At 40.5% G+C, this 22,179-nt stretch overlaps 2 protein-coding genes across 2 annotated transcripts; both read left to right on the top strand.

Moving 5' to 3' along the window:
- Window positions 1-13,478: 13,478 nt before the first annotated feature.
- LOC108055395 (uncharacterized) lies at window positions 13,479-15,185 on the top strand. The gene has a single exon (XM_017138712.3). It carries the CDS (start codon window positions 13,611-13,613, stop codon window positions 14,010-14,012), a length of 402 nt encoding a protein of 133 aa, XP_016994201.2. The 5' UTR covers window positions 13,479-13,610; the 3' UTR covers window positions 14,013-15,185.
- A 5,760-nt stretch (window positions 15,186-20,945) lies between these two features.
- Window positions 20,946-21,767, top strand: LOC108055392 (trypsin alpha-3-like). Its single transcript, XM_017138709.3, has one exon. The coding sequence runs from the start codon at window positions 20,962-20,964 to the stop codon at window positions 21,733-21,735; it is 774 nt and encodes a 257-aa protein (XP_016994198.2). The 5' UTR covers window positions 20,946-20,961; the 3' UTR covers window positions 21,736-21,767.
- The last annotated feature ends 412 nt before the right edge of the window (window positions 21,768-22,179 follow it).

Raw genomic sequence — 22,179 nt, 5'->3', positions numbered from 1 at the left:
CCCATCTTTCACTCGGACCCACTCCTTCACTTTGTGTCTGCCAATCAACTGGGAGGCTGAAAAAGGGGCCCTGGATGGGGAGCTATGTGCAGTACAACTGCTCGAAGGCAGCAGAAGTTACGAATTCCCCTACCTTGGCGTTCCCTTCAAGTCGGTGGATGATGATGCAAGGTGAAAGGATAGGAAAGGAAACCAAGGGGTTCGTAATGCAGCCAGGAAGAGCGGCCTTATCGACTTCAAAATCGAATCAAATCAAATCAATTTGCTAGCGCCGTTCGTAATGGAGAAATATGCCAAGTTCCAACTTGGCAAAAACAAACTCGGCAAAATAGATGCAGCCCGGCTTTGTGTGCGTCCCGTTCCTGTTCCCTTTCTCTATCTCTATCCCACCTAGTGCACTCATAAATCTCAATTTTCACCGGCAAATGGCTGGCAAAAGTTTTCAGCTGCTTTCCTTTCCAACTGTTTTCCTTTTACCTCGATTCAACCCACCCACCCGCTCGCCTTTTCCCATTTTTTTTAAAGAGCTTTCTTTTAAGGCGAGGCAAAAGTGCAGGGCGAATATTTAAACACTCCTCTATTTTTTTCCAGATTTTCAGCTGCACAGCAATTACAAGAGGAATGTTGGGGCAGCCAAAACGTTCGCCTATTTTATCTTTATTTCGACCTAGTCTACTTTATCGTCGCACACCGCACTGCAAATATCTTTTGTTTTATTTTGTGGCAAGCGTTGCCATTTCCGCCATAAAACCGAATCCCTCCGAAAACCCAGAACCCAGAACCCGGGGACCATAAAAAATTAACAAAAACAAGGAGGGCAGACAAGAGAAATATTCTAAACGGCACACAAAAAAAATGGGGTGGTGGTGGGTAACTGGAAAAAAGGGTAACATAAAGCTCTCTTGCCCACAAAAATCGTAAAAAATTAAAAGTATCTCGCAGATACTCTCGTCCGGCAACAACAGTTGCACATGACCGGCGAGAAGGAGGAGGAGTTCGGGGGGAATTACGCCGGAGCAGAGGCCGCTTTCACTTCTCGGCACAGTCTGTGCCATAAATATTGCTCTATGGTTTCGGTCATGCAACTAATTACATTTGCATAACTGTGCGGGGTCCTTTTTAGTCCCCTCCGTCCTTCAGCCCCCTGAAAATGTAAAGCATAAAAGTCAAAATAACCAAATAAAATAGCATTCTTGGTTAGACAGATGGCAAAGCGAGAGTTAAGTTAATGAAAACGAAAACGAATCGAATTAAATAAATAAAATGCAATATGAAGTTAACAGTTGGCAGGCAAATAAACACACAGATAAATATAAACGCAGTATATGAATGTATGTTCACATGCACAATCATATTTTTCTGGGTAAATTTGCCGAAGCGATTGCATATTGACAGGCAGAGATGTATTGCATATTTGGTAAACAATGTACAGGTTTAATAAAGTGCAGTATTCTGCGTTGAAATAAAATGAAACCAAATTAATTAAAGCCAGCATTTGAGTTGAATTTTATGTAAAATTTTTACGGCCAAGCCTTTAGCGAACTTTAACACTGCGCCTTTGTACTATCGTAATTCTAGATTGTAATTAATTAATTTTAATAATGTTGGGCTTTTGAAATCTCTACTAAATGTAAAAATAGGTGTCTAAAAGTATGCAACAATATATTTTTAAACCAAAAATAATTTGAATTCATACAAAAAGACAACTATTTTTTATTATATATATATATATATATATATATTATATTTTGACATTTTAAAGAGATTTCATGAGCATCGAACTCCATCTCGATTCTTTAAACCAGCTGATGTATTTGCAAAGGCATCCAAGTTTGGGTAGAATAAATTTCTTTTATTTTCTGATTTATTTATCTAATATTTCAATGCATCTAATCTCATAATCCTTGGCTCCCCCCTTTGCAAAGCATCATAACCCAGCGGCATCTCAATTTAATTCACTTTAAGCGACAAGACAAAATGCTGTAATTAATTAAGTGCATGCACTTTACGCCAGAAGTCGGCTAGGGGCATCCGCATTTAGATGGGTGGAGGGCTAAATCGCAGACGTTTAAAGCCGAAACCGCACAATCAGCTAAATAGCAATTGCCGGGCTGTTTGGCAAGCTGGCTAAGGGGGGTAAAAGGGGTAAAGGGGGAAAGAGCTCAGCTCGGCTCAGTGGAAGGGGCTCAAAGGGGCGACGGCGACTGAAAGCCGCGACAGAAGGCGTCAAGTGACATCGACACCCGAATGCCAAACACCTGACAGCCACCGCGGGCCCCTGCCAACCACCCGAAATCCTCTAACCACCCGAACCACCCAAACCACCCAACGTCAACTTCATTTTGCCAGTTTTGTTGTCGAGTGGGCCAAAAGCGGTGGCAGGAAATGCGAGCGGCGAACGGTGAACGGCGAACGGCGAACTGCGAACAGCGAGTGTGTGGCAAATTAATTGACACTGCGCCAAAATGTTTGCCAATATTATTGGCAGCGGAAATTGTTGGTTCAAGATCGCCCGAATTGAGCGGGCAAGTGGTTCCTGGCTTTCGGTGCCAAACTAATTAAAGCTGATTGCCAAATGATGATGACTCACCTGGCTGAGTGATCTATTTGCGTTGCATGGTAAACAAATCTGTCTGCCGATTTGCTTTGTCATGAATCGGAAATGTGTCAAGTTAAGGTAACATAATGACCACAAACCTGGTTTAAACTTGCTGTAAAGTCAAGGAAAATCATTAAAACAATCATTACATGTTTAGACCTTCAATATTTTACCTTCCCTAACAAAAATATTCATTTTAATTTAAATTAAAACTTAATTTTAAAGGTAAATTAAATTCTTATAGTCTTAAACTATTTTCACACGAAAAAATTTTAGTTTACCATTTACAATCTAATCAAGAAAGGCTTAAAATCTTTTCGGATCTTATAAAGGTGTCTAAAAGTGTGCAGTGAGTAAAAAGTTGTCATTCGGATTAACCATTTTGTTGCATACTTTTGAACATAGTTTTAAATGATTTTAAATCTGAAGTTATTTCTGTTCACATAATGGAACCTTTCTTATCATACATATTTATATACGAATCGTGCAGGAACTTCTTTGAAACTCGGATATGTGAAGTTACGACTGTTTTACCAAGGACAAAAATGGGTTTTCCGAAAAAAGTATTCGTCAAGCGGCAGTTTTTATCGATGGCCGTGCAGACCATGGCCAGAAAACAAGAGTGCTCCCAGTGCGATGGCTTTGAATGTCTCCCACGCGGACGTTTGGCTTTAATCCATTGACCAGCAGACGCACCACGGGCAAGAGCTATTCCCCCGACCTGCCAGGAGGCCGGGCTACAGGATTCAGGACTCGGGATATAGGACTAAAGGGATACCGGGATGCCGGGGCAGATATTAACATGCGACGGCTGCTGCAACTCAGCGCAGCTGACAAAATGGCCAGTTGGCTTATGGCCATGGCCAGGATCTGGCAGTCGGCAGTCGGCAGTCGGTGGTTGGCACTCCCCTGGCTTCCTGTAAGTGATCAATGTTTGTCTATGCTCTGCGGTGTGCCAAAAACCCTGGCCCACCCCCTGAAAAAAAGTATGCAACGCGTCCTGGCCGGTGGCCACTGGTCATTTGTTTGCTCCTGCCGCTCCCAGGGACCCAAAAGCCCCAAAACCCGACCATATAGCTCGCAACCCATCCTCCGCAGCCACTCATCGTGTTGCAGAAATTGCCTTTGTAAACATGCATAAATTGTTGCATACTTTTGGGCTGGATGCGCTTCGAGTTGCACTCGTCCTTGTTCGTCCTGCTCCTCCTCCCCGTCCACCCAGCCATTGCTTAGCCTGTGATTATGTTTGTAGAGCCTGTTAGGACCTCGCCCACCGATACAAGTCCTTCGGCGGCGTCGCTCGTTAAGTGCCAGTGACTTATTTGCCTTGTCACCGTGTGGGTGCGGACTTGTGTGTGTGTGTGTGTGCGCCGATTTAATGGTGGTCGCCCGCAAGTAGGCTTTAAAATGCACAAAGAAGTCCTTTTCAGTTGATTGCAATTTGAACTAATCGATTTGAATAGTAATTCCGAAGCTGATTTAGGAAATTTAAAGAAAATATACAGTATGAAATTTATTAGATGCCAGCTTAGCATTTAAATACATAACAATTTGCAAGATATGTAATAAGGATGAGCAAGAGTAGCCTAGAGATTATTATGTTGCGTAAAGTGATTTTTGTAAATTTATTTATTTCCAGATTATTTAGAAAATCTTTATCCCTGTTGAGTGGTTTTATAGAATTTTCCATTCCTATTTAGAGTTCTAAGCCATTGCAGTTTTATCCAACCGGAGAAAGCCCCTCATAACCAACACATTCCAGCATATATAAGGATAATACTTGCCTAACTCGCTCCCATTCTCCGGTTTTATCTTTAAAGTTTGCCCCAACTTTTGTCAAGCCCCACCTGATGATGCTTTCTGGTTATAATAGCGAAGCTTGGAACTTCCGCTTTGCGGTGGCCGGAAAATACCAAAAGGACCCCTTTAGCTACGTGTTGTGTGTGGAATGCACACGCTGTGCGCTTAATTTCTCAATAATACGCGCCAACACAAGGCGAGAAATTTGCCTGATAAGCGGTTTCCTCCGTTTTGCCCCCTAAGTCTCCCGAAATCCTACCCGCAATTCTACAGCTGCCTTTCAACCCATTCACGCCTTGGGGCGAAAGCCCGGAGCCGATAAACCCAAATGCACAGGGGGCCAGACGTTGAAGGAGGAGGAGGAGACAAAACTCAGACATTTTATTGGCCTGGCCCCGAAAAAGGGAAAAAGTGGAAAAGGGGAAAAAAGGGCTGACTGGAGGTAAATGCAAGGGAAATAATAATGGCGCCCAACTGTGAGCTGCATCTGAGGAATCCCGTCGAGTGTGGGCCAATTAAAGACCCCAAAAACCAACGGCTACAACAAAAATCATTAAAAGTGCGAGAGAATAAAAAAAAAAAGGTTGAAACTTTCAACTGCTTTTTAAAGTCGATTGCGGCGTCCATTGAAATTATAATCGAGTTACTCCATCTCCAACTGCTTTCTCCACTCGATTTCTTTTCACATAATAATTGCATACTTTGCGGTTGCGGCGAGGGGGATGAATAAGTGGAGTAATATTGGGGATAGAGAAAGTCAGAAAGGGAGAAAGAGAAGGAGTGGCATAAACCAGAGCAAAAGAAACCAATATTTACACTTTAAGTTTGCGTGTTAAGTGGATAAATTAATTGCTCGGAACTGTTTCAATGCTATCAAACTTATTGCCAAGCCAAATGAGACCCTTGCAATCAAGCACGGGGCATAATATTGCAGGATTGGCCACTTTTAAACCATTAACTCAATGGTGGGTAGTTATTGAATAGTGTTGGATTTTAGTTTAAGGATTTCCTTGATTATAAAAAAGATGATTTAAATGCAGGTCAATGGACTAGCATTGTTAATTAATTCGTTTTTAAATTGAATAAATATTTTTATCTATAGCCATGTCAAAATAGTAACTTCCATTCGATATTTTAAAGTATGCACCACTTTTAAAAGGGTTTAACATCTTAACAGTAAGTTACTACTTAGCTACTACTAAGTTACTCTTAAATCCTGACTTTCCTTCAGCTTAGAACCTTTAAAACTACTATAAACAAGCTTACATTTTAAATAAAGCAACCTGCAGCTTTTGTTTTTCTACTCTCCACTTCCATTTGGCTACCGATAAAATATTATCATAGTTGCAAACTTTATAAAAAGGATTTACACCCTTTTTTTGCTGTTCACTCGTTAATTTTTTCCAGGAATTCAATTTTTTCCAGCGTCCCTTCATCGCTCCACCGCGGATTCTTTGGCAAACAAGCAAAAGTTATAATTTGCCATATAGACACATGCATTAGGGATGAGTGGCGGTGGAGTCCTTAAATGGGAGGTTCGGAACTGGGGGAACAGTAGGGTTCCTGGGGGTGCGTCATGCTTCTGCACGCGAAATTGCTCGGAAGTAATTTTGTTTACCTTTTATTTTGCGGTAATTGTTTGCATATGCAGCTGGCAAAATTGTCCTCCGATGGATAACAAAAATATACAACCGGGGGCGGCGATAGCTGGCGGTCTTTACATACAAATGTGTGTATGTATGAGCTCCATCCGACCCACGAACAGCTCCCCAAACAGCCTTGGGCCAAAGGAACTTGGTCCGTTGACCGACTTGCAGGTAACGGACAACAAGAACCGGAAGTGCGTGCGCGTGCCAGCTGAAAAGCTTTTTTCCCACAGTTGCAAAACAGGAAGTGCAGCAAAATCAGACACTCGACAAGTCTGGGAAGAGTATTAGATAAGTCGCAGACGAAAAAAACGGGGTTATAGAATTGGCTTATAAAGAATTTGAAAAATTTTATAATTTTAAAGCCAAATAATAGCATTTCCTCCCATGGAACACAACTTGGTAAAATTAATCAAGGACTTAAAGCACAACAATTAAATCCTTAAATTAAAATAAAATATTATTAAAAAAAATTTAATTGGGTGTGAAACATGATCAAATTAAACAAGGAAAGGGTTCCAAGAACCAATTAGATAAACAATAGGATTATGTAATCTCCGTCTATAGTTGCTTATTCCGGTACAATTTCTGTTTTACTCTTAATATACCATACCTACAGGGTATCAGACAAGATGGCGGGTGGTAAGTCAAAATGGCGCTGGTGACCGCAGTTTGTTTTTAGCTTTGGCCCGGCCTGGCGCTTTGATAAAGTGCAGTCCCCGCAGCATAAACAATGAGGATATGTGGCTAGGAGCCACCTTCGATGGGCGGACACTCCTCCGCGACTGTTGCGTGGGCGTGGCCAGCACGTGTTTTTGCCGGCGGAGTGCTTTCGGTGGCCGTTAATTGAAATGCATGTGGTGGGTTCTCCGGCCCAAAAGGGCGATGAAGGCGTTGACTGGCTCTAAAAAGAGGCTAAAGGTGTTTTCGGTTAGTCTACGAGGGAAAAAGCGCGTTTACCAGGATGTAGAGTTACCCATTACAAGCTCTGTAGTTTTTTTGGCGTGGGGATTTTATAAGAAACCAATGGAATATTAAATACTTGATATTATGTATAAGCATAAAAGGATATAAAATTGTTAGCAACATATTTTTATTATTTTATTTAAGAAAATTAAATTTAAAGAAACGGGAACATTTTGCACAAAGACTTATTTATTTTGAAAAGAAAAGCTAATTAAAGCGGTCTAGGATCATATAGTAGAAGTAAGATTGTTTAATATTTAGAATACATATATTACTATTAGATTTGCAAAGGTTAAAATTGAATTTTGTAATATTATTAAGTTAATCCTAGGAACTCCTAAGATCCTCAGTGATTTTTAAGGCAGACTTACGATCAAGAACTATTCTTGAGGTTGCGCATTCCTTTCCTGGCTTTAGTTCGACTTTCATTTTGGGGCGTTTCTGTTGTTTTTGTCTCCCCCACATCCGCCCGACTCCCACCCACTTCCGCCCATTTCCACGCCCAATCCCGCCCCTCTCCCATCCGCCTGCTGCCTTCGTGTTTACTTTTGCACGCACATTTAGCTGCCGGCAGTTCGATTCATTTTTGGCTGTGTACTCCCGTGTGCGTGCTAGTATCTGTGTAGCCGAGTATCTGTGTGCTTGGCAGTTATAACACGCACATTTCGCCTCGTGCAGTTCAAGCGGTTTCTAATTTGCTTGCCGCTGGCTGTAGCAAATTCTAATTTATTTGCAAACTATGTAACGCACCACCCACCCCTCCATTTTCCCACACCCCCACCCTCTGCCACCCCACAGGTTTTATGCTCCCGGGCAGCGGCAATTGCAACAGCAAGGGCAAAGGTCGCAGCAGGAGCAGGTGTGTCTACTATGCGAGTTTCGCAAAGCGCTGATTAAAATAACGCCCTTTTCGAAACAAAGCATCTGAGGGGAGAATAAATAAAATAGTTCAGCACCGCCGCCGGGGGGTAATAATGTTTTGCAGGTGTTGTACAGGTGTCTATGGGAGAATGCAGCCATTAAAGTGGGGCTAAATAAATTCGGTATTTTCGGCCAAAATGTGTTTCACTAGGATTTGTAAAAATACGCATAAAATATAAATATTTATACTATTTTATGTTTATGTAACAAATTATTTTTGTTTAAATACTATTTACCAAATTATAGGCCAACTTACTCGAAAAATAGATTTTACTTTTCTTATTATTTAACAAATCTTAGATTATATTAAAATATATTTTATACTTTATGTCAAATGGATTAAATATATAGTTCTAATTACTAGCATTATACCAAAACAGTTACGAACATTATATTTTTAAGCATAAAACACAAAAGTGGAAGCAATTAGTACAAATCTGCTGATTTAGGTGAACATTTGGCAATATCAGAGCTTTGATTTTATAAATCCCATGTTAAAATGCCATCATTTCAACCCAGTCCTTAGGCAATGCTCTCCCTAGGTATTATTAAATGTCAATGCAATAAACTTTGATGCTTGGCATTCCATCATGCTCGCAATCCGTCTGCCCAAATAGCAATTACAAGTACTTAATATCGGATATATGGGGCTCAGGCAGATCGAGGCCAAGTTGACTATGCAGGATATTTGTAGTGCTCGCTCAACTTTCATTTTAGAGCAGACAAAATATGCTTGTTGTGTCTTGTGCGTCCGGATAATGCAGGAGGCCTACGAAAATGCCTATCCATTCAGTCAACATCAGTCAGATTATGTCCTCATCTACAGGCGCACACACAAAAAGAACACAGAGTTAGAGTGGTCTTAAAACATTTTCAAAAAGGACTTAAAAACTTCAGTTGGCTGCAGCTGGTTGGACGGAAAAAGTCGAAAATCAACGAGGCCCAAGCTCAATGCAATCAATGGCTTAGACCAGAAGCACAATCGGGTAGCAACAATGCGACAGCACCAAAAACACGACTAACAGCCCCAACAACTTGTCAAACAACCAGGCCACTTTACACAGATTGAGATAGGCAGAAAAATTGCAGTGAGCTGAGAATTTCATAACAATTTTCCCGGGCCGACTGGCTTTTGGCCCGGTCCAAAGTAAACAGTGTTCGGGCCCAAATGTATGCAGTTCATTTTTACCGAGGGAGAGTCAGGGGGGTTTTTGGGAAGAGGTGAAGAATCTTGCTGATTGAATGGTTTACTCCCACTCAAGCTGTCTGCCTGGATCTTAGCCGGTATCCAAGCAACAAATTGACAAAAATTGAATAAAATAATACCCAGGCCTGGCTGAGTTTTCCATGCGTGTGCTAAAGGTAGAGGCTCAGCCAGTACGAGTGGCAACCACTAACTCCACCACAGCCACCGCCAACCATGCTGAAATATGGCCAGGTGGCCCTAGCTTATGCAATCCTGCAAATGGAAATATGCTGTATATATTTATCGCTCGCATCGCCTGCTTTTCAAGTAATATGGAATAGCAAAAAAGTTGCACTAGGCAAACTCGATTGCAACACTTACACAGGCAACCAACTGACACAAGCACACACCGCCCACCCACACACAAGTTTTCCCTGCACAGTGTGCAACTTGATCTTGGAGATTATAAAGATAAAACTAAAAACTTTAATAAAAACGTTAAATAAAATTAAGTACAAGCTCAATTGTTAATAAAAATACTGATTTTTTTGCTTTTAAAATAACAATTCCAATTTGTACTAAAAATTGTTTTTTTTCTGTACTGATTTTTTGGTGTGACTTGTCTAAAAAGGATTCCAAATCAAAAATTTACTCTGTTTTGTGAAGCTAATAACCAAATATATCGATTCCTTTCACTTTCAGGCTAATGAACTACAATTAATATTTTGACCAATTTTTACGTTTTTCATAATGGGTTAAATCATAATTTTTTGCGAAAAATGTTTCAAAATAAAAATGTTCTGGTTTGAATGCCAATGGGTTAGGAATTTCATTACGAGCTTAACGATGTATGACATTCTAAATTTCGGTAATTTTTTGGCATTTTTTCAGTCTAAATCTTTGATATTTTTTAGCTTTACTTTACATTATAACGACTGAACATTGTTGAGTTAACAAATAAATTTTTTCCCACTGTGCACGCCGCGCATCGTGCAACATTTGCGCCTACAAGCGGGCAATAGATTTCGCAATCTGCTCTGTATTTGCGCACATGATTTTTCTCACTCAACGTGCGTATGTTTTCCTGTCCGCGTTGTTGTTCATTTGTTGTTACTCGTGCTACTTATCTTTGCCACTGAAAAAGCTAGGAGTAAACAAGTCGGCAACTTTGAGGCTTATATTATCCGTGGTGCTTGAAAAACTTTTGAATAACATTTGCATTCTTACGGTTATTATTCAGGACTTAATTACACTTTTTATTTTGGTTTAAAATCAGGGAAAAAGCGTATGATTTCTGTTCTTTTTCTTTTGGTAAATTTATTAAAATAATATAACTATATCCAAAGGATTTATTTATTTGTTTATCCAATTTTGACTTACTATAATTTCTATAATTTCTCATACCTTAAATCCAAATAAACGGTTCTGCTCTAAGAGGGCACTTTAAAGGATATAGGAAAGTCGGTGAATCACCGCTTGTTTAATATGTCCGCAGGATGTGTGAAGGAGTGGCCCCTCAGAGCGGTTTGTGTAAGTGTGCATGTGGAACTGGCTGATGATGGCCCACGGCAACGAGGATTCCGCATGGAAATGGAATCGGGTACGGGGACCCAGCTGGAGGGCTCTGGGTGCGACGTGGCCGACGGGCGGAGTGGCATCATAATGCTAATGATATTTGCCTTAAAGAATGGCAGCGAGAGTCAGGTTACAGGTTACAGGTAACATCCAGTTAGCAGCTGCTGCTGGGGACTTTAGTTGATGAAAAACCCCTTAGAAATGCATTAGTAATTTTCCATGGCCTGTTGGCCAGGACCTAGGTCCTTCTGCTGTCCCTGCCACTTTTGTGTTTTGTTTTCACAGGTTTTCACAGTCAATTGACCAATGAAATGTGCAGAGGAATGAAGCGTGGCTAATGTGGAATGGCCGATGGTAATGTTATGGGCGACTATATGGTGGGATGAGCTGTGGATGATTGCGGGTGTCTCCAATGTTACTCATCCTCATACTCGTCTGTATGGGAATTTAATTAAAAATGCATAAAAAATTGCAATACGCAAATGAAAATTGTGTATATTATTAATCACTGCTAATTTAAATATAACTTTCAGTAATTATTTTCGTTATTTGCTTTGGCTTACAAACAATTAATTTAAACTTATTAATTATTAATTTTATTTTTAAAAATATATTACCGATGTCTATCTTTCAAAGTCATTGAAAAGCATTTGCAGCCGTTAGGCAAATTCATTTATGGTTTTCAATTTTAATGCATTCTTTTGTCATCATAATCTGCAAATGTGTATTTTAATAAACAAATCTGGCTTTAATTTACTTTTAATTGAAAGTTTCCGATAGGCACATTAATTTCTTATAATGAGTTTTAAAAACAATTTAAAAGTACTAACCATTCAATTTCAACTAAAGTCATAATAATAATTCAAGCTTTGTCATAATTTTTTCCATTTGCAACCAGAACTTTAATTGAGTTCAATGAAAATAATCATTTGGCTTTGCTTATTTATATTCAGTGCCAGAATTCAAATAAAGATTAATTTCAAAATTAATCCAAATAATTTTCCAAGGGTGAGAATATTATACGTAAGTTACAAACAGAAAAACAAATTTATTTATAATCACTTGTTTTTGTATCACAGGATTTGGTAGATTTAATTACAGTGTTAACAGTACATTTAATGCCGCCATAATAAAATCAGATTTCATTTAAATACGAGCAACTTACAAATATGGAAAAGCCTAGTTGCAAAAGGTCATAATTGACAGCTCATTTCACTTGAATCATTTAGAATAGTGTTTAAAATCAAAATCAATGTAAGTATTTAAAATCAAATTCAATGCATGTAAATTATATTGTTAAACAACTATGAAAGGGTTTATAATTAATGGTAAATATGAATAATCAGCTGTCAATAATGATGGGATTAAAATTGAAACCATTTCATTTGGATGAAGGAAATATTACAAAGGAATTTTCCATCCTCATTCTTTTTACAGAAAAAGTAAAGTAATGCCTTTTTTCTCATTTTTGTCTCCTCAGCGTTTTTATACCACAAAAAAGTAGCTTTGTCGTGATTTGAGCTCCACTTCACAATCGAAGAGGGAACATAATTAAATCATGAGTGTAAGGAACAGGTCGAATGGATTGGCCCCCAACAAGCCCACACTAAATTCCAAGTGGAACTGGGCGTTTCGTGATAATGATGTCGAACGATGATGATGGCGTGGGCGTGGATAATCGTAACAATTATCAGCGATGAGTCTGCGACACTTGACGACAAACATTGTCACGCTTTGTCCCCAAGCCCCCTCCCCCTCTCAACTTGTAGTGGGCCCTTCCGAAATCCCCACCCACTTGGGGGCGATAAAATTTTGTTGCCTAGAGTAACGCTTAACGATTGTGTTCATTGACTTTGGTCTAACGATTTTGTTGAGTAGGCTAATGTGTCAGGACGGGCCCTATCCCAGTTGTAGCCACTTTATGTAGGGGTTTTTGGCAGTGGTAGTGGGGAACAGTGTGTGCGGACTGGGGCTTATCACGCTTATCGGCCAATAATTCCCTGATAGCGCATTGCGCACATTCGACTGGCCCCCATGAATCAGCCGCTCGATCCGTGAGCGTGATTTGATAACTGGCATTTTGGCTTTATCTCCCGGCCTCCGCCCACCCAACGTGACATACCACTAAATATAATCGACTAGTGCAGGGTATTTGGGGGGACTTTTCTGTATTCGCACCAAGTAAATGTAAGCAATACTTTGAATTAACCTGGAATTTAAAGGTGGAATAGAAAGAAATAACACCTGCATATTTGTTTAATTTTGTAATATATTTATTTGAACTAAAAACAAACTAATGATGAATAATTTAATTAAAACATATTTCAATAATAGTTTGTTAGAAATCAATGATTAAAGTATTTGAAAAAAGTATAATTGTTTAATTTAAGTTTTTCAAATTTAAAATAAATAAAAATTCATGATTATAAATCTAAGAGTAATTATTAAAAATTTATTACGAAATTCAGTTATTTATTTTGGGTGAATATATGATTTTATAACTCTTAAAGTCTTTAAAATATCGAAGTCAAAATACGAAACACAATTTACATATTAAGCAAACTTGAACAACATGATTGAACTAAAACTACCCATATACAGATTATTAAAGAGTCGTTATAACTCACGTGCATTACCTCATCGACTTTTATCAGGTACGAAATAACCTATTAATAAAACCACACATTTCGACATATTATTTTTATGTCTACGGGGTTTATCAAAGTCAAATTGAAACCGCTATAAAAGCTCGGCAGTCAATTCGAAGCATTTAGTTGCAGAAAATCCGTCGAACCGATGGGCTTTGGGTGGTGCAGGGAAACTAATAGTATTAATTAAAATCATTGAACAGGCCGAGTCTGGCGAATAAATTATAATAAGTGACAGTGCGAGCGATAAATTGAACGCTGCAAAAATAATGCCGAACATTGTCGCACTAAAGCTGAGCGCCAGCTTTCCAATTCCGGCGGGTCAACGGGTTCACGAGGATGGAAGGAATATCCTGGTGCTGGACCAATTGGCGTTGCAGCAACAAATCAGTGCGAATTTCATTTTCCATGCGATTTCCAACTACAAGAAGACGCCGTCCGAGCGAAAAACACTCGAATTCATTGCCAAAAAATGGCTGCAGATCCAGATGCTGTGGCGCGAGTTCCGGCTGAGGGATAAGCAAATACGGCGGCATGGCCACAAGGATGCCCACTTTCTGGAGCACGGCTACTTCCAGCAGGAGCTGTTCGAGCTGGTCCAAGAGAAATATACAGCTGCCCGCGGATGCCTGAGTCGTGACAAAAGGAATCTGCTCACTGGTCAGCCGTAGTGTTTATTCAGTCGACGACGACAAGAAGGCGGCGGAAGGCCCCTGAATAAAAGCAAAAAAGGAGAAGCCGGCAGGAAAAAGGATACGGGGATGTGTGAAAACTTATTCCCCTGAAAAACACCAATTCTCGTATGTGGTGTGGCCTGCACTGAGTCAACAGTTCGATTCTCAGATGATATCCGTCAACAGCGATTCCATTTCCATTCCCAATATCATTCGGAATCCGAATACCAATCCAATGGGCAATCAATCTGAACGGACTGGAACGGCATCTATATGCCCAATGATTGATTGCACTCGGCGAATGCTTATCACAATTATTATGATATGCCAAAAGGTTATACAAGTCACGCTGATGACAAAGGCATTTCTATTTATTCAGAGTAATAAAAATAAGGAAGAAAAAAGTGTCTGAAATTCTTTAAGTGCAAATATCGGTCACCTTGAAATTTAAATAAAATACCCATTAAACTTTCGGACTTAAATCGGTATTAATCAGATACACTTACTAAAAATATGACCAATTCTCTGGGGAATTCCTATTTGACCGTCCAAAAACACTCGAACGATTAAATCAGCGATAAGATAAATATAAACTTGGGAATTCCGTTTTTAATAGGGGGGAAATGCCTTCTCCAACTACGTAGACTTCGCACAGCTGTCTGCGAGCGTAAACTTAATTAACTGCCCCGGCAATTATCTTGTTTTTGGTCAGTTTTCTTTGAAACAAAGAAAATAAAGGAAACAAAGGGAAAATCAATTTTCTTAACCAAATAAAGCGCTAAACAGCTAATAAAAATTGGCCACACACAAAAACCAACTAATTCGATAATTTGCTTTAGATGCCCAAGTGAAAGAGCAAAAAAGCCTTTGGCATTCGGGCTTTGAGCCCAGTTGTATCTGTATCTGTATCGCTTTGGCCATGGCCATCGGCTTGTGTCTAATTTAGCGCGATTAAGGGAGCCGGGAAAAAACAGCGAAACAAAATCGAGGGCAGGCCACTAAACTGAATTAAGACCGCAAATTTATGGGCGCCGGCTGCTGGCAATATCCAGAATATCCCCAATACCAAACCCAAGGTGCCGCCCAAAGGGAACCCCATGTTGACAAGAATACTGTCCTTTCGGAGGGATATCGGCAGATGTTTGTTGTGGAGAGAGCAGCCCGATTGCTTCAGAACACATGAATATTTTTCAAGAAATTAAAATATTAAATAGAGTATCTTTTTGATACAAATAGTAACACAGAGATGTTTATTATTTATTATTGTTTATGTACAAGTTCTCTAAAAATGATACAAACGTGGGAGTTTAACCTTTATTTAAAGACTGTAAATTAATTATAATATTTTATCTTGGAAGTCATTCTTCAGCTCCATCAAAATTTAAAGATTACTTATTTTAAAACTATTTGGTTTATTTATGTTCTTAAATAGTAAACATTTATTTACATAAATAGCGCACAAGTAGCTGCGACTGGCCATAAATCAAGAACCAGGCTTCCTCAGCGGCAGTCATAATGTGTAATAACATTTTCTGGATAAACTTTTTCCACCCCATCCCCATCCCCCAAACTCAATTGTAATCTTCCCCCTCCCGCGGTTATAGGTCCGACAATCAACCCAAATTGATGTACATTAAAGGCGGTCCTGCGACCCTCCTGCGATTTCGATGCCAAATAGTCCGCCGCGGCAGAGTAAGAAATAAATTTATGTAAAGCAAAAACAAGGTAGACAGACCACCACCCCCACCCCCAGTAGGCCTTTTAAATGGAGGGTGAAATTCCACCGGGTGGCGGCTAAAAAAATAAAAAAACGTAGCATATTTTAGAGGCTGTGCGCACTTTAATAAGATTTATTAAGTCGCGAAGGACCGCGGCGAGAGCCTCGACATTGACTGTGGGTCCTTGGCAGTGTCTTAGCCAACAAAAAAAGGCAAATAGCCGGGCTTGAATGGCGGGTGGTAGGGGGTGGAGGGGTTGTTAGTGGGTGGAGGGATTTGGCCCAGTCTGTACCGCGTTGTAAATATTTGTTACTCAACTCTTGCCGCCGCTGTTTGCGTTTTGTGTTGTCGGCTGTTTGTTTTCTTGTTTGCGTCTTGCTCTCTGCTCTTCAGTCCAAAGCCCCCCTTTTATCCCCTCCTCCGCCACCCCTGTGTTTATTTTGCAGCTAATAAAAAGTTGATGTGTTGCCTCTGTTCTTGGCTGCCATTTTTTTATTGTTGGGCCGGAATTTTTCACAGTAAGCTTCTGTTGGCGCCTAAAAAGCGGCAATGAACTTTCACTGTACATACTTGGCATTTTTTACCCCATTTTTCCTCTGTTTTTTCGGGCAACGCTTTGAGGCTTAACATATGACTGCAGCAGCATATGTGTGAGTGAGCAGGAAAAGTCGGTTAAATGGAGCGGCAATTGTTTGTTCGGAAACTTTGGTTTTGCCAGCTTGGGGAGCCAAAGATTTGTTTGTTCCGCCACAGAAGTTTTCGCCGGTTCGGATTTGGCTGATCTCAATTGGAAATTGGTTAGGTCTGAAATGTTTGTCCTTGGATAAGTAATTACAATTGGGCAATCTTAAAACACGTATGCCTCGTGTTTAGTTGTAAAGATAACTCTGGGACTTCCTAGAATTATTTAAGGAGGTCGTGATAAGAACGCTTTGATTTCGCTTGTACAATCGTAGCTCTTGATATTATTGCACAATTTTATTAGTGGTTATTTATTATTTATTACTTAGACAACAAATATATTTTGTTAAATAATTCTAAGCTTAAACATGATCTTATACTTAAACTGTATTATTTTTCTTCAGGGTTAAGTTAAATGTATTTCATTTATGAAATTCATTTTTGCCACAAGAAATGTAACAATAAATAAACATTACAGTAAGTCAAACAAATTTGTAAGCAATTTGTTTCTTTATTTTCTGCTCTCATTATTTTCTCAACCAATTGGTCAATCTAGCCTGGTACTAACTTCCTAATCTAGGATCCTATCCTAACCACAAAACATATTAGAGGCGATACTGCAACCAATTGCTTGCTTTATTTCAGCATTCGCTCGTGTTTGGCCGCATGTTTGTGTTGATATCATAAAAAGGAAATTTAATAAATATTTTCGGGCCTTTCGGCGGCAGCGGGAGGGCAGTGAACCATTTGAAAAGGCGGAAAAAAAGCATGAAACAACAGAGAGTCATATAAAATTGATGCCCCTGTCGTCTGGTGGCGCCACCTGGTGGCCCCTCTCTTTCTCGCTCGGCATCTGGCCGTCTCTCTTTCGCCCACGGCAACAAATGTACGGAAACACAGGCGCACACACCCAGTAAATAATGTAATAATCTGGCCGGGTCGTGGTCTCCCTGCGACGACCCATAAACCGAAATTTATGCACGAAATTCAATTATGCTTAAAATGTGGTTAATAGGCCGACTGGCGGAGCCTCCAACTGGCAGCCATGGCAACAATGGGCCCCCCACGGGAGGAATATGCAATGGTTATGACCTCCCAGGTCACAATACCCCCCTATCATACCGTCCCACCTATCTAACGAAATTTATTAAATATTACACACCCGCCTTTGAAATTAGATATCGTTATGTTGTTATTTAATAACAAATTCAGTATTTGTTGTTACTCTTTTTATGGCCCATATGAGGGCGCCTTAACCACGGGTTTTATGGACCCCCGAAAATATGTCCTCGGAATGGGAGCTTTGTTCGGCTCTCTGTTGATTCCTCTCAAATGGTTTATGGTCTCGGGACGGGACACATCATATTTTCATCTCTTTTTATGATTTAGTAGCGTAGAGTGTCTGTCCGAAAGTTGAAAGTGGTTTATGAGTGGGTCAGAATATTATTTTTTGGAAACGACTGGAAAAGGTAAAGTTAATTTAACTGAAATTGGGCAAATGAAAAATGCTCTCTAAGTTGGCAAAACATAAAACGAAGTGAGTAATGGGTGGGCGGTTGGTAGTATACCATATACCAAGTTAAGTTCAGCTAACTGCATTTTGTTTTGGTGTTGGCTCCATAGAGCTCCTTTGTGGGCCGGAGCAATAAACGAATTAACTGGGATCGATTCGGATCAAACGTGGGTATTTGTCTGCTCACTTGATGGACTTAGCACTAACTGAGCCCCCGGCTTTGTTGGCAGTGCCTTCCGACCCGCACACTCACTCGGCATCACTGGGTCCTCTTTCCCAGCAATTTGGCCCCGGTCCTGTACTTGTCTCCTCTGACACTCCGACAAACGATAACGAAACAAATCCGTGCACACTGAACTGAACGCACAACACGAAGAATGGAGAAAGTCTGGGGCAAGTGGAACAGAACAGAAAGACAAACTCAAAGTCAGCTCAAAACTTGCAAAATGATTTTAAATGACATAGGGAATGGCAGACGCAACAGAAAGACCCACCACACTCACATCCACTACTCGGTACTGGGTGCTGGGTCCTCCGCTCGATCTTGTTAAGATAAAGTCGCCTTGCAAATATTAACAACAACAGCAAATACGTACGTTGATGGAAAAAATAAATACTGAAAACAAAATGGCAACAGCAGACTAACGCAAAAACGGTGGAGAAATCGCCTGCAGGTTGTCTAGGCGGTCGCTCCTAAGACAACAGCGACACACATATGAGCAGCCATGACCATGCCACGACCATGTCGCGGGTACAGTGGTTCAAACAGGTAAAAAGTATATCTATAGATGGTTAGGTTATTCCAGATATCATTATTATAGTGAATTAATTATTAGCTAGATCGGACATACATAAACCGAAAATTTTTTATTTTGTTTTGGTACTTATAATTTATTATTATTATTTTTAAAAATATGAAGATTTTTTATAATAAACTTAACATTTTAAATTACGTAACTGTATTAAAAAACATGAAACTATCCCAAGTAATTGTTTCTTTGATTTACGCTTTTCGGACTAGTATTGTTATTTATATTTTAATTTCCAGCATGACATGCCCACATAAATATATAAATACTTTTCTATGCATTTTTTAAAATTCTGTAAATTGTGGAAATAAGTTTAAGACGCATGTTGCAAGTGAGAGATTTTGTACAACTTTAAGAGTATAAACCTATTAACTCTGCTATTAAGAATTATTAAACCTAGATCTAATTCGTTAAATCATAACACAATTTTAAATATTATTTTTAGTATTTTTCTAGAGCTTTGTTTTCCTAATCCAGCTACACTGTGGATTTGTGTCTCGTCGTGCCTTTATTATAACGACAACGTGAGCCATTTCCTAGCTTTGTATGGCTCCATTTTGCAGTCACTCTTCGCTTCGTTTGTATCCCCTTCCTCATATTTTTTTTAATCTACTCACAGACATTTTTCTTTCAATGCTGGAGCCCGCTGCCATCTCGGACTCCCAACGCCCCCCCTCCGCCAACGCCTTTTATTCAGCTCTTTTTCTATTTGTCACCCAGATAAGTGTTTTGTAGTATTTTCTAGATTTTTTGCGTTGTTTCCTTTGATACGCCCGGCGAAGGAAATCCAAATCTTAACTGCAATGCGCTACGTGCCTTGTGGCCCGGGCATAACCAACTGTCATGTCAGACATGTGGATGTGCCAGGGGCACCCATCCACCCCCTATATCTACCCCTATACTATATCCCGGCATCAGTTGCCCAGTTGGCAGTCGGTTCCATTCAACTGGCAACTGTCTTTAAGTCCCTGCCACAACAGACACACACACATCCATGTCCACGTCCTCCCCCGATTTCAAAGACTCCTGCAGGAGTTAAGTTGAGTTGAGATGCCGGCGAACTGCTTCAAATCTTCGGTAATAGATATCAACAACTTTTCGGAACAAGAAGAACATGAGACCGGTTTCGAATCCTGTGCAATGCCGCTGCCTCCCCTTCCCCTCTGTTCGTCCTTTGCGGATTTAATAGATTGTTCTCCTCGGAGTGCGTTTCCTTTTCGCTGGTGGAACGGGTATATGTGCGCTAAATTAAAAATGAACTTTGGCAGCTCGAATTCATGGTCATGTTAACTTCTTGCTGCACTTGCTCGTGGCTGGTCAACTCAACTCAACTCAGTTCGCCATCGTTTGTCTTGTTCGTGGCCCCGAGGAGGGAGGGTCCTGGTCCTTGGCATCCACTCAACCCACTCAACCCACTGAACCCACGATGTCCTTCGAAAGTTAGTTACGGACTGGCTTTGGAGTCTCTATGATAAGATAAAGCTTTATTCTGTTCGCGGTTCTTTGTGACTGCTCTGCTGGTTGAGCAGATTGCATCTGTCCCGGGCATGTGAATGCAGTCTGAGGTTTTAGCATCGAGTTAAGATAACTGAATCACATGGGATTGTGGGTTGGCGGTTAAGGGACTCGGTTTATTTGTCATAATTGGTTTATTACCTTGCAGGAAGAACAAATAACAAAAATGTGGTAAATTGTTTCCCAGTTAGTGAGGATAGTGAATTTTCTTTTTGAAAATGAATGAAAAATTTAATAAAATCTAATCGTTTTCTTGAAATATTTTAAAGTATTTATATAAAGGATTAGGTATCGGATCAAAAAATAGGAATTTGGGTATTCAAAAAGTATGCAACAATAAATTTGTTTTAATATAATGGTATATCACTTATTTCTTCTATTAAACAAAGTCATTTGAGTACCTCTAAAATAGCCAGATCAATATCAGCGATCAAGTCTTAGATTTCCCCATCTATCTAAACTATTGGCTCACTTTGGCAGATAGATTTACTATCGGCTGATAATAAAGTGGATTGGCACGCGTTTATTGCCGCCAAGAATAACCTCTAATCAACAGACTTCGAAGCAGCGTCATGGAGCTAGACTCCTGATAGAGAGACTCTGATTTACAACTTGGTAGGTAAAGCCAGTCGAATGGTCAGACGATAAGCCTCTCAGGCACTATAAAAGTCAAGGCTCAACTGCATTTGAGTTTAGTGATCGCAGTCACAATGAATCGTTTGCTATTGAGTGTGGTGGCGCTGGTCGCCTTGAGTGCATCCTGCCAAGGACATCCGGAGGTCGAGTTCCCCTTCGGGAAAATCGTCAACGGCGAGGAAACGACAATCGATCAGCACCCCTACCAAGTGTCCATCCAGACGACTTCGGGCTCCCACTTCTGCGGAGGAAGTCTGATCAATGATGATACCGTCGTGACCGCCGCCCACTGCATGCAGTCCTATGCCGCCAGCAAGTTGCAGGTCCGTCTGGGATCCACGAACAGGAACTCCGGCGGTGAGTTGGTCGGCGTGAGGGCCTTCAAGTACCACGAGGGCTACAACAGCAAGCTGATGACCAACGATGTGGCCATCCTCAAGCTGAGCTCTCCCGTTGTCCAGACCTCCCTGATCCGCGCCATCGAATTGGCCAAGGAAGAGCCCGAGAATGGAGAGAAGGCCGTGGTCTCCGGCTGGGGCACCACCTGCTACTTTTGGTGCTCCTCCCCAGCTACCCTTCTAAAGGTGGCGGTGGATATTGTGAGACAATATGAATGTGCCAGTAGCACCTACAAGTACGGAACTTCGGTCTCGGACACCATGATCTGTGCCTACAGCGAGGGTAAGGACGCCTGCCAGGGTGACTCCGGCGGTCCCCTCGTTTCCGGCGGCAAGCTGGTGGGCGTCGTCTCCTGGGGCAGCGGATGCGCTAAGGACGGCTACCCGGGCGTCTATGCCAGTGTCGCCCAGCTCTATGATTGGATCGTAAATACCACTGCTTCGTTGTAGATAGAATGAATAAATTGAAGAGCATTTTTAAAGGATCTGTTTGTAAAATGGGGGGTAATGGAATCTAAATAATACGATTTTTGGATTGTTTGAACTCAGAAAAAACAAGAGAGAACGCTTATTAGATACCCGTTACTCAGCTTAACTTTTATGGAACTTTAATTGCTCAGAACTTCTTATTGAATGGTTCGATCTGAACAATTGGATGAGTATATGGAAGCCATATAATGGCTACTAATAATCGAAACAAAATCTCATTTACACTGAATGGGAAGCTAAGAATCTTAATCTATATCCCCAAATCGGGTAGTGACCCTGATCAAGATCATGTATACTTTATGTGGTCGAACGAAATATACCCTAATACTTAAGATTAACTATACAAAATGTGGTAATTTGTTTCACAGTTTGTGAGGAGACTATATTGTCATTTAGTTAAATTTT

The sequence above is a fragment of the Drosophila takahashii genome, chromosome 2L (genome assembly GCF_030179915.1).
Source record: "Drosophila takahashii strain IR98-3 E-12201 chromosome 2L, DtakHiC1v2, whole genome shotgun sequence".
In the NCBI taxonomy this organism is placed as follows: Eukaryota; Metazoa; Arthropoda; class Insecta; order Diptera; family Drosophilidae; genus Drosophila; species Drosophila takahashii.
The sequence above is the reverse complement of the archived record's forward strand: the minus strand, read 5'-3'. Positions and strand labels throughout refer to the sequence as shown.